The sequence below is a fragment of the Erythrolamprus reginae genome, chromosome 1, assembly GCF_031021105.1.
Source record: "Erythrolamprus reginae isolate rEryReg1 chromosome 1, rEryReg1.hap1, whole genome shotgun sequence".
NCBI lineage: Eukaryota > Metazoa > Chordata > Lepidosauria > Squamata > Dipsadidae > Erythrolamprus > Erythrolamprus reginae.
Genome location: NC_091950.1, coordinates 136,665,348 through 136,680,841, shown reverse-complemented (window position 1 = coordinate 136,680,841; position 15,494 = coordinate 136,665,348). Strand labels below are relative to the sequence as shown.

The 15,494-nt window shown below is 39.5% G+C and overlaps 1 protein-coding gene across 3 annotated transcripts in view; it reads left to right on the top strand.

Moving 5' to 3' along the window:
- Positions 1-15,494, top strand: part of PKP3 (plakophilin 3) — a 95,556-nt gene that overhangs the window by 67,536 nt on the left and 12,526 nt on the right. For all 3 annotated transcript variants that reach the window (XM_070766232.1, XM_070766223.1, XM_070766240.1), the window contains exons 3-6: positions 3,406-3,494; positions 4,881-5,593; positions 7,748-7,871; positions 8,420-8,624. In XM_070766232.1, coding sequence (XP_070622333.1) covers positions 3,406-3,494; positions 4,881-5,593; positions 7,748-7,871; positions 8,420-8,624 — 1,131 coding nt within the window. The remainder of the gene's footprint in view (positions 1-3,405; positions 3,495-4,880; positions 5,594-7,747; positions 7,872-8,419; positions 8,625-15,494) is intronic.

The following is a 15,494-nucleotide window of genomic DNA, read 5'->3' as shown; positions in this document are numbered from 1 at the left end:
CTTGCAAGCAGCCTATATACTCTGACCAAGCTCTTACATCCTTACATATACCATTCAGAGAGGTGTAGAATCAAGTAGCTTGTCGGCACTTAAGAATTGGCTGTAAGGTTCAGATGCTGAAAAATCTTGCCAAGAAAACTGAGAATCGGATATTGCTGAGAATTGGATATGATTGAATGAAGGGCGGGGGATGCAGTAGGTCTAAGTTTAACTTCTGATTGGGTTCACCTCTAGGAAATATTTTCAGACAGAATCTCTGAAAACTCTAAAATAATTACATATCATGGTAAGACATATTTTAGTTTGTTTATGGCTTGGTAAACAATATAATTTAGGAGTGCTACCAAATTGCCAATATCGTGTTAAACCATAACATAGTTTTCCAGGTTTGGATTAGTGTATTGTATGAATTCAGTCAATTTTGTTTGCAACTTGTGCTTCAAGGTTTTAATATAGAGTTGCAAAAAGTGTGCTGGCAGGGAGTCCACTTTCTCCCTTTGCCACATTAATATGTTTATCCCTTCTTTGGTTTATTTTTTTTTTAATGCGGTTGTAGAAACATAACACACTTCGGAGCTTAATTTTTATTATACTCTCTCAAGTGAAACTTGTCACCACCTAGTCTTGGCGTGTATGCTGAAACCGTATATTTCTGACATAGTGTATTATGTGACCCAACTTCACTACAGCATATTCAGTGTCATTTATGAGTAACAAAGATGTTTAAATGAGGAGAGGGTAAGCAAAAGAACGGCTGAGTTATTGCTCAGCAATTTTTGCAGTTTTGAACAAATAGAGTGGCTCCATATTTGTAGTGCTCTAATTAGAGATAGGTAGGGTGAATTAAGGGCACTGTTAAGAAAACAGAAAAAGAGGACAAACAGGTACATGTGACATATTTGACACAGCTCTAGACAGTTATTGAAAAAGTTTAGGCAATCCAGTTGCAAAAAGGTTCATTTTCCAACTGGAGTGTCAAAAGATGACAGGAGTTAGGCTGTTAGGTGGTATTTTATCTTTGGGATTCTTTTCTAAGACCAGTCCCCATGTAGAGTAGATATTCTCTGGCTCCCACTTTTCTGGATTCTTTAGCATCTGTTTATTAGTCCAAAGACGGGCTACAAGAATGGTGGAAGGTCTTAAGCATAAAACGTATCAGGAAAGACTTAATGAACTCAATCTGTATAGTCTGGAGGACAGAAGGAAAAGGGGGGACATGATCGAAACATTTAAATATGGTAAAGGGCTAAATAAGGTCCAGGAGGGAAGTGTTTTTAATAGGAAAGTGAACACAAGAACAAGGAGACACAATCTGAAGTTAGTTGGGGGAAAGATCAAAAGCAACATGAGAAAATATTATTTTACTGAAAGAGTAGTAGATGCTTGGAACAAACTTCCAGCAGACGTGGTAGATAAATCCACAGTAACTGAATTTAAACATGCCTGGGATAAACATATATCCATTCTAAGATAAAATACAGAAAATAGTATAAGGGCAGACTAGATGGATCATGAGGTCTTTTTCTGCTGTCAGTCTTCTATGTTTCTATTATATGACAATATCTATGGGCTCATATTTTGCTTTAGAAACAGTGGAACATATCATTTTGTCACATGGGCTGTGGGATCTATTCTAAATATATACTGAAGAAAGCTGTGAGGAGTAAATTGAAGCCCCTATTATGAAATACTGTATACATATATTTGGCAGGACAATGTGTGGACAGACAAGGTAATGAAGCAATTAGTTGGTCACCAACGCTGGTCCAAGGTATTTTTACTGCCTGAAACAAATATGGTGCACCTTTTAACAGTAGATTGGAAGTGGTATTTTATTTCAGCATCAGGGACAACATCTTTCACAGCCCCTGAGGACAGCAGGCTAGCTCAGAAAACAGAAGATCTAGTTATTGTACACACCATTCTGTCTTCCAACAGCTTACAATTGCTCCAGTTTTCCCAAAACAGGTGGAGAAGCTATTCACTCTTCCTAACTGCCCAACTGGACTGTTGTGAACAATCCATACAGAAATAGCATAATGTATTTATTTATTTTTATTTATTTATTTTGTCCAATACACAACAATACACAATGAAGGTTACAGAGGTTATACTCGAGTAAAATATATTAGAGAAAGAATAGAAGTGAACATTTAGGAATAGAATATGATCTAGCAAGATGGCTGTATACCAATCTAGCCTCCTGGGACTTCAATTTTATAGTAAAGGAAGTTGTATGTTAAATTATTGGACTGTCTAGCACAGAGGTGTCAAACTCAAGGTCCAGGGGCTGGATGTGGTCCACGGGGTGCTTAGATCTAGCCCAGGGGGCCAGCCTGGAACCAGCAAAGGACCGGCCGCAGTGCCTCTGCTAGCTAAAATGGGGTTGGGGGGGGGCTGTGCGCTGTTTTTGCTGGCAAAAGGCCATTAAAAGAAACTAAAATATAAAGAAGAAATGTTTCCCCTTTTGCATTTGAGCTTGTAAGAAGGGACAGGAAAGGAGAAAGGAAAAGAGGAAAGGAAAAAAGGAAGGAAAACCAAGGAAAGAGGGGAAGGAAGAAGAAAGGAGAATGAGAAAGGAGGAAGGGAGGGGAGGGAGGGAGGGAGGGAGGGAGGAAGGAAGGAAGGAAGGAAGGAAGGAAGGAAGGAAGGAAGGAAGGAGATTATAATGAGAGTGAGGGAGGATCTCAGTAAAGTCCTGCATTAACACTTGGCCACCACAAGCGCCCTTGACACAAGTCTCCTGTCACACCCACCATGGCCACGCCCCCACCCCGGCCCTCTGAGATCAAACACAACTCTGATGTGGCCCCCAATGAAATAGAATCTGCCATCCCTAGTGTAGTATCTCCAGAGACAGTATTGCAGGTATTTAACTCTGCTAGTCATTACCAATTATAGGAGGAAGGGCAAAACCGGGTAGGAATCTTGTCACCAAGATTTTAGAGGACCCTTGCCAGCTTGAAGACATGATATTGAACTGGATTGGCCATTCAGTAATATGAGATTATAAACCTGTGCTATTTCAAAAATACAAGCTGGGAATAATTGAAAGCAGAACTTTGGCTGTTAATTAGAGGATCACAAAAACCAGCTACACCAAAACCAGAATCCATGCTATAAGAAGAATATGATCTCCTCCAGGGATGCCAGACAGTATCTCCCATCATTTTCAGCCAGATTGGCTGAGAATGCTGGCTGGGAGGGATAGGATTCAGTATGCAGGGGATCAGTTCCCATCACTGAGTTGGGAACTATCCTAAATTTGAGGGAAAATTCTGATTTTTCTCATGCAGATAACATGTCTCCTTAAAATGTAACCAGCTTCAATCAATTGCTGCCTTACTTCTATTTCTTTTTCCACTTTCTATACATACTGTAATATCTCTCTCTATCCTACTGCAGGTGAAATCTTCTCCAATGGTCAGTTTAGAACTCTACCGCAATCGTTTAGTTCCAGATCCCAAGCCAATGGCACAGATCACAAAGGTTTGGTGAGTACAGCTATTTCTGTTGCCTGTTTCTATTAATATTTAACTGCACTTTATTCCCACGGTTATTTATTTTTCAGTGTCGAAGAAATCTGATTTGGGTGGATAGCTTATATGCATATTTGTCCTTCCTGTCACCGACTTCCAGCACTGCAGCCTTTAAGGGATGATGCCAAATTATACTCTGGTTTATCCTAGTAATAGTGTCAGGGCAAGCAAGGCCTATTCATAAGTCAGAAACAGTGTAGATGTTACTGAGGGCAGCTGGTAGCCCCCAGAATCCCTGTAATAGGTGCTCATTAGTATATAGATTACATTATTTCAAAATATCTCAGCTGATCTAATAACTGGCATGAAGGAAATGTGCATGTATGTGTGTGTGTGAGGCAGAATTTGTCTGCATTTGAAAATAAGTATTAAGATGAGAAATGGTGTACTAGTAGCACTATATAATGATATAACAAAAAATTTACTTATTGTTTAGATTTAAACATATAGAACTTTATTTTATGATGTAGGTGACATATTATGGTTTCTTTTACTAAAGATACAAATATATAGAGAGAATTTTTAATTAGCTATATGATATAAGATTAAATTTAGATAAAAGAGATTTTATTATTCTTTACATTGTTGTCACCTTTTGTAGTAAGACGGTGAGGGAAAAATTTTAATTAAGAATTTTAAGAATTGCTAATAATGTATAAAATTAACAGAAAATTTTATATAGGGATAAGACCCTCCATTGAGCGAGTAATAAGGAAAGAAAAGTTTGTATATGATTGATTTTAAGCATTGTTTCCCCGAAAGTAAGACAGTGTCTTACTTTCTTTTTATCCCCAAAAGCCCCACTATGTCTTACTTTCGGGGTATGTCTTATATTGGGGAAAAAATTGTCAATTTTTTTGTTTTAACCATAAAATTAACATTCATTTACAACCTGAACAGTATTGTATTCACCACAAAACAGCAGATGATACCCCAGTATGCCAGTGTGTATGTTTTACTGATGTATGATTAATACTGTGTGCATTACCGTATTTTAAGCAGGAGGTGGCAGTGACAAGTGCAGGGGACGGCGCGGTGATGTATGGAGAGGGGGACGGTGCGGACGTGGGCAGGAGGCGGCGCGCAGCTAGATGAGAGGGAGGCGGCAATACCCCCGTGTTTCCCCGAAAGTAAGACATATGTCTTACTTTCGGGGTACGGCTTATATTAGCCGACCCCCCTGAAACCCCCGATACGTCTTACAATCGGGGGTGTCTTACTATCGGGGAAACAGGGTATATATTGTTTTATTTCATGGTGGAGAAAAATATAAAATCTTATACCGAAAATAAGTATTAACTTTCCCTTCCTTTTTGTTTCCTTCTTTCCTGCCCCCTGCAGTTGAACCATTCAGTTGGCAATAATGGCTATAATTCTGTGAAGGCTGCTGGCTGGTCCTCCCGCTCAGCAGTGGATCTCAGGCCCAATGCTAGAATAGCCACCATCAGCAATGGCACTGGCCCCAAAAGCCCACTGTATGGTACGAATTACAGCTCCACCACCCGGCCCAGGTCTTTCAATGACAAGAACTACCAGAACTGTCAGAACTATGACACTATGTCCTTGCACTCTCTGCGCCTGACAGATGGGCTCTGTGGCCCTGCAGCTGGGGATGACCACTACAGTATAATGTCTGAGATGGATCCACTGACCCAAGCAACCCTCTATAAAAACCAGGGCGGTGGTGGCTTCCGGAGATCCTACACCTTTGAGAGGCAGATGAGCGCTGGCTCTAACGCTTGCGCAAAGCAGCCTCTTGATTGGATGGATGGTATGGTGGTGCCACAAAACAGGCCCGTCATCCGTGCACCAGCCATGCGCACTTTGCAACGTTTCCAGGGCAACAACCGCTCCCGGTTTAGTACGGGCTCTTTCAGTGGCACCCAGGCCTTTCAAGGTGGGGCCGGGAACACTTACGCTTCAGTGGAGCGTACTTCCCGTGCCCCTTCTGTACACAGTTTGGCTGAATCCAACCACCACTTGCAAGACCTGCGTGGCATGGACATGTTTGATGGTCAAAATACACTGATGTCGCAGCAGTTCAACTCTGGCGGGTAAGTGTGCCGTGAATTTCTACTAAAAAAATAATTCCCTCAACACTGTCAGGCTTTCTACTAAATCTGGACTTCTATTCTACTAGTTTTTCTCATCATTCCTATCACCCATTTCCTCCCATGTTGACTGTATGACTGTAACTTGTTGCTTATATCCTAAGATTTTTATTAATATTGCTTCTTCATTGCTTATTTGACCCCTATGACAATCATTAAGTGTTGTACCACATGATTCTTGACAAATGTATATTTTATTTTATGTACGCTGAGAGCATATGCACCAAGACAAATTCCTTGTGTGTCCAATCACACTTGGCCAATAAAATTCTATTCTATTCTATTCTCTGGTCCTAACTGAGCTGAGCAAAAAGATGGCTTCCAGCAACTTGGCTGCCCTGAATTCCTACCAAATCAATTTCTATTGACAGCGGAAGGTGCGGATGACATGACTGCAGTTCAGGCACACAAAATATATAGTCCTAGACTGAGAAACGTAGCCACTGGGGCATGGAGTATGTAATTTTGACATATTGTTTCTTTGCCTAGGTGCTCTCTATTGGTGAATCTGGAAGTTAGGGTACCTGATTTGTTACGCCTAAAGGACTCAGGTGGCACAAAAAGGGCAACAAAAAGCAGAAAGCCATCTAAAATAAACAGCACAGGAAAATAATACAAGCTATGTTCTTTGCGCTCACTGATTTTCATGTACGGGAGTTGTAAATGAGGTTATTCTGTACCTAGGCAGGCATTGACATTTATATCAGTCCTGTCAGTCCTACTTAAACATTCATGGCGTAGGTATATGGTATTCCTTGTTGACTGACTGTAGGCGTAACAGCTGAGATTGACAAGATAAGAGTCATTGGTTCCCAGGCTAGAAATAGCCAGTTTGGAAACATACCTCATTTTTTTAAAGCAATAGGGTGAGAGACAATGGGTTTTGGTTAATTGAGAAAACTGAAAGAAAGAAGCTTAGGACTGAAACCATTGGGAATGCATGGATTAATTTTTATCTCTCTCCCCTCACCTTTCTCTCCCTCTCTTCCTCCCCCCGTCCGTCTCTCTCTCTCTCTCTCTCTCTCTCTCTCTCTCTCTCTCATCTTTGAACTGCATTGTGCAAGCAGCTGATGGCACAGAATCTTAATTTTTTATCACAACATAAAATCTGGGATTTTTTCCCTGAGTTTTGCATTCTGAGAAGTTACATTTGTGTTTGAAAAAATAAAACAGTTGAAAAAATTTATGTAAGGGAATATTGGATTACAAAAACAAAGTAATTATTTAGAAACTTGATGTACAGCATGGTCTGATTATCCCGGCCCTGTAACCCTATTTTACCAGGCTCTTTCCTTATTAAGTTGTCTTCCCTCCTCTTCCCCATCCTCTTTTTAAAGCAAGATCTTTATGTTATGGCAAGAAATTCAAATTTCTTGTATGTTTCAGATCAGCTAGCAGGGCAATTATGTATCTATATGTATACTATATGTATCTATATGTATACTGTATATGTAGTTTTCTTTAGTTAATATAGCTAGCCCTCAACTTACAACTAGTCACTTAATGTCCATTCAGGGTTACAACAGACACCCACTCCACACTTAACTTACAACCCAATTTTTAAGTTCCAATAGCGGCAACCCTGTGCAGTCATATGATTGTGTTTTGGGCAACTGGCCACACATTTATCACCATTTGCAGTGTCCTACAGTACATAATCACATTTTTTGCTGGATTCCAGCATATACTTCTAGTTTATGACCAAAAAAAGGCCACTGGATAAAATAGATTGACTTAACAACTGTGGTATGTTTACTTAATGACCATCTAAAAAAATCAGGAATAGTCAAGTGGTGACCGGCTTAATAACTCCAACAATTTATGAGTATAATTCTGGAGTGAATTACAGATGATCCTAGATTTATGCCCGCAATTGAGCTCAAACTTTATATTGCTGACCGAGAAAAGTGAGTCTTGTCCGCTTTTATGACTTTTCTTGCCACATTTGTTAAGTGAATTGCTGCAGTTGTTAAATTAGTAACATGGTTGTTAAGTGAATCTGGCATCCCCGTTGGCTTTGTTTGTCAGAAGCTTGCAAAAGATGATCACGTGATTTGAAATTGCATCATGTCCTCTCTGGTTTAACTTTGGTTTCAGATTTGATGGCATCGATCTTCCCTCTGCGGTGAAATATCTGATGGCCAATGACCCCAACCTCCAGGTGCTTGGGGCTGCTTATATCCAGCATAAGTGCTACAGTGATAGCGATGCCAAGAAACAGGTGAGGCTATAATGGGTGAATTGATAGCTGAAGGGATGACTAAGGTCCCAATATTCCTATCACCTATCTCCTCCTGCTTATGACTGTATGACTGTAACTTGTTGCTTGCATCCATACAGTTTATATTAATATTGTTTCCTGATTGCTTATTTGTACCCTATGACAATCATTAAGTGTTGTACCCCATGATTCTTGACAAATGTATCTTTTCTTTTATGTACAGTGAGAGCATATGCACCAAAGATAAATTCCTTGTATGTTCAATCACACTTGGCTGATAAAGAATTCTATCTATTCTATCTATCTAATGTAGTTTGCAAGTTTACTCAGTGATTACTCTCCTTTAAGAGGAGTCATGTTTTGTTAAAATGGGTCTGGTAAGAGGGGTTCCTGCATGTTGAGAGGGAAGATTATTTGCCTGAGAAAAAGGCAGCTTGTTTAGAGACAGCTTGAGATGGGTGCACATGGGTGGGATGTGACAGGATGAGATAGGTTCACATCTCCCCTCTTCTTGCTTAAGATGTGTGCCACTTTCCCTCCTTTCATAGGCTCGCAGTCTCCAAGCCATATCCAAGCTGGTGAAGCTCTTCAACAGTTCCAACCAAGAAGTGCAGCGCCATGCCACTGGTGCCATGCGCAATCTTATTTATGACAACGCTGAGAACAAGCTGGGATTGGTGGAAGAAAATGGAATCTATGAGCTGATGCGCACTTTGCGGGAGCAGGATGATGAATTACGCAAGAATGTTACTGGTGAGTGAACATTGGTGTAGACAAATTGCAGGTGGAGGATTGGGAGCATGGATCTGTATCCCACCCAAGAAATAGGAAAATTAAAAAGAAATAGGATAAGTCACCACCCATCCTTTGGCCTACTATAACATTTAATTTCCACTATATCTTAATACAAGGGTCCGAAGAGGAGAAATCCTAGTATAATGAGACTGTTCCTTGTGATTAATAGCCAAATGTTACAAGAGGGGGAAGCAATTATTATCTTAGAGAAATTGTTCTTAATGGGAAATTAAAACAGTTCTGGCTTTTAAAATTAAATTATTATTTTTAATTAAAAAATACCACTGCATTAACTGGCTAAAAGTTATTCAGCCTTTATAAAGCAATGCTAATATTTTTTCTACTGTTCAACCAAATAACTACCAGATAAATTATAATAAAATATAAACAATAGAGAAAAATAGAGAAAGAATCATCAGACACTTCCTCCCACTGGTATTACTAGGCCTAAGATTCCATTATAAAGTGAAATCAAGTTTTGATGAAGCTTTGTGAGGAGGTGACATCAGTTATTTCAAAATGTCTATTAAATATGAAGGCATGTCATCATGGCCTGTTATATTATTTTAACAATTTTACGTACTTATTATAATTTCATAATTTCATAAATGGCATACATAACATAATTTGTTTAATGTCATAATCATGCAAAACTCAATTACAGATGTTGCAAAGTTAAGGTAAATGTAATGTTTCATCAGGCTACTTTAGATGTAATGGACTTGATTGTTACTTTGGAGAGGTGTCTGTTGCATATTCACATTAAATGTGAGTCCATGAAATTATATACTGTATAAACAAAGTAATTGAACATTACTTTGGGTAGGGAAGGAGTAATAATAATAATAACAATAATAAGAAACCAGATTGGCAGGGGGCAGGAAATAAACTATGGCCATCTTATTGCCTTTTTATTATTATTTAAGCCAGGAAGAATCTTAAACCAAAATGGAAATAAATAACTAGAGTAAGTAATTCAGTCACAAATTTTAAGATATAAAATAAATCTCAAGGATGGAATTTCACACCCCATCAACTTTTGCCATATAATAATTCCTATAATTTACAAGCAAGTTTCAGAAATTGCATATACTGTAACTAATAAAAAAAAGTCTTATGGTTGTAGAAATATTATATAGGGTGGCAATATGATTAAATTGATAATATAAGGTGGCAATATGATTAAATTGAAATGTGATAGAATTTGAAAACCTGAATGTACCCAGAGAGAAAGGTTAGCAAGAAATAATGTACAGCAGGTTTTATGCCAGAATTGAAATTGCTGCCTGCCTTAACACTAAGATTAAATGCAGGCAAGATATTAATTGTATTTGCCTTTTTCTGAAGAAAACAATTTTGACTTCTATTTTCATCTGGAAAGAAGCCTCTAGTGTACAGCTGAATTGCATTTATACAACTAGTACTCACATTTATAGACAATCACAGTCCCAAAGGATTTGCAACAGTTAATGGAAAACCAAAATGTTTAACCACGATTTTGCTGAGTAAGCTATAATGTACTGAGTGATACACAATGTCAGGTTGAGTTTGCACATCACACTAAACTAAAAATGCTAAGTTTAGTTTATATATGAAACCAGGGATATATTTAAGTTATTTGTACATTTTGTTTGTTGCAATAAGATACATTCTTGTTCAGAGCATTTGCCTCTCTTCTGTTCTAAATTCCCTTCATAATTAGCAACCTTTAATGTTCCTAAAATACTAGTTTATTTCTTAATTCACAAACAGTAAAGCTACATTGAGGAGGGGTAAATGAATGAACGGAATCAGTGAAATACTAGCAATTGCTGGTTATTCTCCTTCCTTGAACATCCTCTTGGGTAGAGATTGGAATGTCTGTCCATTAACAAGCTCAACTTCAATGTGCCTCAATAAATCCTAGCTAAGAAAAGGGTATTAGGAGGGGCCGGGGAAAGGGATGTAAAATTCCTATAAATTAAGTGTTTGTTCTGTTTAACATCAGGTAAAGAGATAAAGAGAAGGAGGCTGGGGGAGCAAGGAGCACAGTGTGGCTATATGTTGCAGTTGCTGGTAAATAACCTTCCCTAGGAAGAACTGGGAATAGAAATAAAGGGATCTGCCAGAGGGAAGAGATTATATTTACCTTCTGTTATAAAAAAAAGTTGTTCTTCTTGTCCAACAAGCTCTGATTGTTTAATACCAAGACCAATAAGAAACATAGGGCCAAAGCTTTGGCAGATTGAGCTTTCATGCATATTTCTAGCATGCTGGAACTATTGTGAAATGTTAATGGAATTCAATTGAAGTTGGAGAGTAATCCCCTGATGTCATAGTCTAGGGCAGGGGTAGGTAAAGTTGGCTCTTCTATGACTTGTGGACTTCAACTCCCAGAATTCCTGAGCCAATCATGCCAGCTCAGGAATTCTGAGAGTTGAAGTCCACATGTCATAGAAGAGCCAACTTTGCCTACCCCTGGTCTAGGGCAGAGGTCCTCAAACTTTTTAAACAGGGGGCCAATTCACAGTCCCTCAGACTGTTGGGGTGCCAGACCAGAATGGTGGGCATGGCTAAGTGGCCATGTACTTTGGGCGGAGCAGTGGGCAGGGCAGCCTCGTCCTATGTGGGCCAGATTAATGGCTTCAACAGGCCACATGCAGCCTGCGGGCCATATTTTGAGGACCCATGGTCTAGGGAACCAGATGATCTTAATAAGGTGCTATTATGTTGGGAGAGGTTGATGGTTGGAGAAGATAGATCCCTTATAAAATGATGCGCTGTTTGTATATGTCACCAGAGAAATTGGCTGGAATGTTCACCTGTTGGAAATGTGAACAAGATGAAGGACCATATTATCATATTTGGTGGACATGTAAAAAAGCTAGAAAATTTTAGACTCAAATACACAAACTGTTTTGGAGTGCACAAAGTTGGAAAGATTCAGCATTAGCTACAATAGAGGAATGGCTGGTGAAGATGATGGAATTTACTGAGATGGATACATTTACTTCTTTGATCAGAGGAAAGACAATATCTACATTTATTGCTGACTGGAAAACACTTCTCATGAATTTATTGAATTATCACGAATTTATGGTTTGGGTGATTTGGCAAGATAGAGCAGTAATGGTGAACCTTTGTTGGTTTGTGTGCCAAAAGGGAAGTGGGGGGGTCAGGTGTGCATATGCCCACACCCATAATTCCATGCGGCCCCACATGTGTGAATGACCGCCCACCCCCTGCTCCCGGAACATAATGGCATACCCATTTTTTGCTCTCCCCAGGCTTCAGAGACTCTAGGAGCCTGGGGAGGGCAAAAATGGCTTTCCCCACCTCTCCTCCAAAGGCCAGAAATCTTCTGTTTGCCAACTTCTGATTAGAAACATCGAAGATTGACAGCAGAAAAAGACCTCATGGTCCATCTAGTCTGCCCTTATACTATTTCCTGTGTTTTATCTTAGCATGGATATGTGTTTATCGCTGGCATGTTTAAATTCAGTTACTGTGGATTTACCAACCATGTCTGCTGGAAATTTGTTCCAAGGATCTACTACTCTTTCAGTAAAATAATATTTTCTCATGTTGCTTTTGATCTATCCCCCAACTAACTTTAGATTGTGTCCCCTTGTTCTTGTGTTCACTTTCCTATTAAAAACACTTCCCTCCTGGACCTTATTTAACCCTTTAACATATTTAAATGTTTCGATCATGTCCCCCCTTTTCCTTCTGTCCTCACGACTATACAGATTGAATTCATTAAGTCAATCTGTATAGTCTGGAGGACTATTAAATTAATTAAATTGGAAGGCCCAGTTTTTTGCTCTCCCCAGGCTTCAGAGCCTTTCTAGGAGCCTGGAGAAAACGGCCTTCTCCACCACTCCCCGGAAACCCTCCAGAGGCCAGAAATGGCCCATTTCCCAATTTGAAATGGGCCTTTTCTGGCCTTAGCTAGGGCTTCCAAGGGGAGAAGGCCATTTTCACCCTCCCCAGTCTCCTAGAAAGGCTCTGGAGCTTGGGGAAAGCAAAAATGGACCTTCCCCATCCTCTTCAGAGGCTGGAAACAGGCTGTTTCCCAACTCCCAGTGGGCCCAGAAGGCCTGAAAATCAGTTGTCATGTGTCAGACCTGAGCTTGTATGCCCACTGATTTGGCTCTATGTGCCACTTGTGGCAGCGTGACATAGGTTTGCCATCACAGGGATAGAGGATAGAAAGAAGAGAGTAAAGGCAAAGTTTATAATTGTATTTGTAACTGTAATTATATTTGTAAAAAAGTTTGGAAATGTATAAAAAACAGAAAAACTTGCTGCCTTCAAGTAAGGATGAGTTTATTCAGAGAGAGAGAAATCTGCCATCTTTTGCCAACTACATGGCAAAAATGTAAAAGTTTATTATGAGAACGTTTTCTCAGCTCTCTTGTGTACTAAAGCTCTTTATATACAATCATCAAGCCCAACATTCCAAAATAAATATTGCATTAATATGTTTACTGATAATTGTATTATTTTTCCTGGTAGCCTGAGGTTAATTACAATCTTGTGCAAGATCCACTTTATAAACTGGACAAACCAGGACCCTCCTTTAATTTTCATCTGTTAATTCTCTCATAAACCTCTTATGCCTCTTTAACAATATGCAAGCAGATAAATCTGCATCGCTATCTTAGTCTCATAGGAGGAAATACCATCTCATCTTGCTTTATGTTGCTTCTCTGTTAAGGGAATTCTGACTTTTTGAAGTCTCACTTTATCATTTTCTCACCCAGTCTTTTTCATTCCAATAATTCTGTATATATGTAATCTGATCTTCCAGAAACACAGTATTTTCTCTCCATGTATGGTTTAATTGCCCTTCAGCTGCCCAAACATGCAGAGTTGCAACAAACCTCTTCATTTCATAAACAAATGTACTGTTGGCTGCTAAAAGAACAACCTAAATTTTTGTTTACTAACATTTGCTCATCTACATTCACTGGTAAACCTTGTAGAGATCAAATTGAGATTCCCATTGTCATTTATCGTCAGTTATGTTGTTGAGGTTGATGTTCAAGCAGTATCTGGGACAACAGTGTTTTCTATCCTTACTGAAAAGGAAGAGCAAAGTAACCTGACAAATATGAAAACTAAACAAAATTAGGTCCTCTAATCTTGTGGAGATCTCAGCTGTGAGGATCTATACAGGGGGGGAAAAGAGATAGGTTGCTGGAAGGCATGGTGGTTGGCTGGGCCTACAAGGTTGTCTTGCTGCAACAAGTTGATATGATTCAGCCATTGTGTTCTTTGCAGTGAAATATTCTAATAATGTTGAAAGCATCACAGCATTTGATTTGTGCAAGTTTATACACAGCCATCATCTAACCAGAACCTGTCTGCTTCATATTTTTGCTGTCCAAAAATAATTTTCTCAGGAACCTGATCTGTTTCTGCTGTTTTGGCTCTATTCATTACCCAAATTGATTAGATAACTAACAGATAGCAGTCCAGGCTTCACTAAAACCATCAGAATTTTTGCAACAATAGGCTTTTCTACACAATAGATCCGCAGTATACATGTTGGCCTAGTTGGTTCTTTCCTCACAATGGGCACCTTATCTGTTGCATCCTATGTGAAACCAAATTCTTGTCAGAAATAATCTAGATGTTTAACCCAGCCCAGCCTGAATTATGAAATCTTTAGATGCCCGATTCATTGCAAGGAAGGCATAGGATAGGCCAGTAATGGCGAATCTATGGCACGGGTGCCACAGGTGGCACACAGAGTCATATCTGCTGGCACACGAGCCGTTGCCCACGCCAGCTCCAGTGTGCATGTGTGTGCTGGCCAGCTGATTTTTGGCCCACACAGACTCTGAGAAGGCATTTTTGGCTTCCAGAGAGCCTCTGGGGGGATGGGGGAAGGTGTTTTTACCCTCCCCCAGCTCCAGGGAAGCCTTTGGAGCCTGGGGAGAATAAAACATGAGCCTACTGGGCCATTTCCAGCCTCCAGAGGACCTCCGGGGGGTGGGGGAAGCTGTTTTCGCCCTCCCCAGACATTGAATTATGGGCGTGGGTGCTCACACATGCACAATAAAACACCCACATGCTTTTTTGGCACCCAAGGAATAAAAGGTTCACCATCACTGGGGTAGTCTATAACCTCAGGTTAATTGTTGAGATTTCTTCCGAATCTCTGTTTGTTTAAAAGAAATTTGCCATTTAACTATGGAATGGCAGAAGTATTGGTACAGTTCTGAATCTGATTAGAATTTATTTCAAAAGGGGCAGAATAGTCTTAGATCTTCATTTTATTTATCCATTTTAAAAAGAAACAAATTGCTTAATGCAGTTTCCACGAAAAAAATTGTACCAGGTTGATTGATAACTGCTTTTTTAACATTGAGTTTCCAGTTTATTTCAACTGTAGTTTAAGTAAGGGATCTTGCTGGTTCATTGGAACAATAGTTAATTTAAAAAATTTGAGAAGACATGAAATGGCTTGCATGTACATTTAATACTGAAATCAAATGAATCAGTAACCTTGGTTGTACTCCAGGATTCAGCAAATAACAGGTCTTGCATTATTCAGAGTTGGTGTGGGATCCAGCATTGGTCTGAGGGTAGTAATAGTGCTCAATGGCCCTGCTCAACAATAGACTCAGGTGGCCTTAGGAAAGTCATTCTATGTCAGATAACATAGGAAAGCAAATGGGACAGGTTAACATCTTCCCAACTGGTAAATTCTTTGTATGTAAGTTTCAAGGCACTTTCTGAATTTGGGATAGTTCAAAAGTAGCTTCAAGACAGGTCAGAGCATCATTAGAGTGGTGTCTGCCCTCTGCAATTTTGCTTTGTAGTTAAAAATCTTCCTCT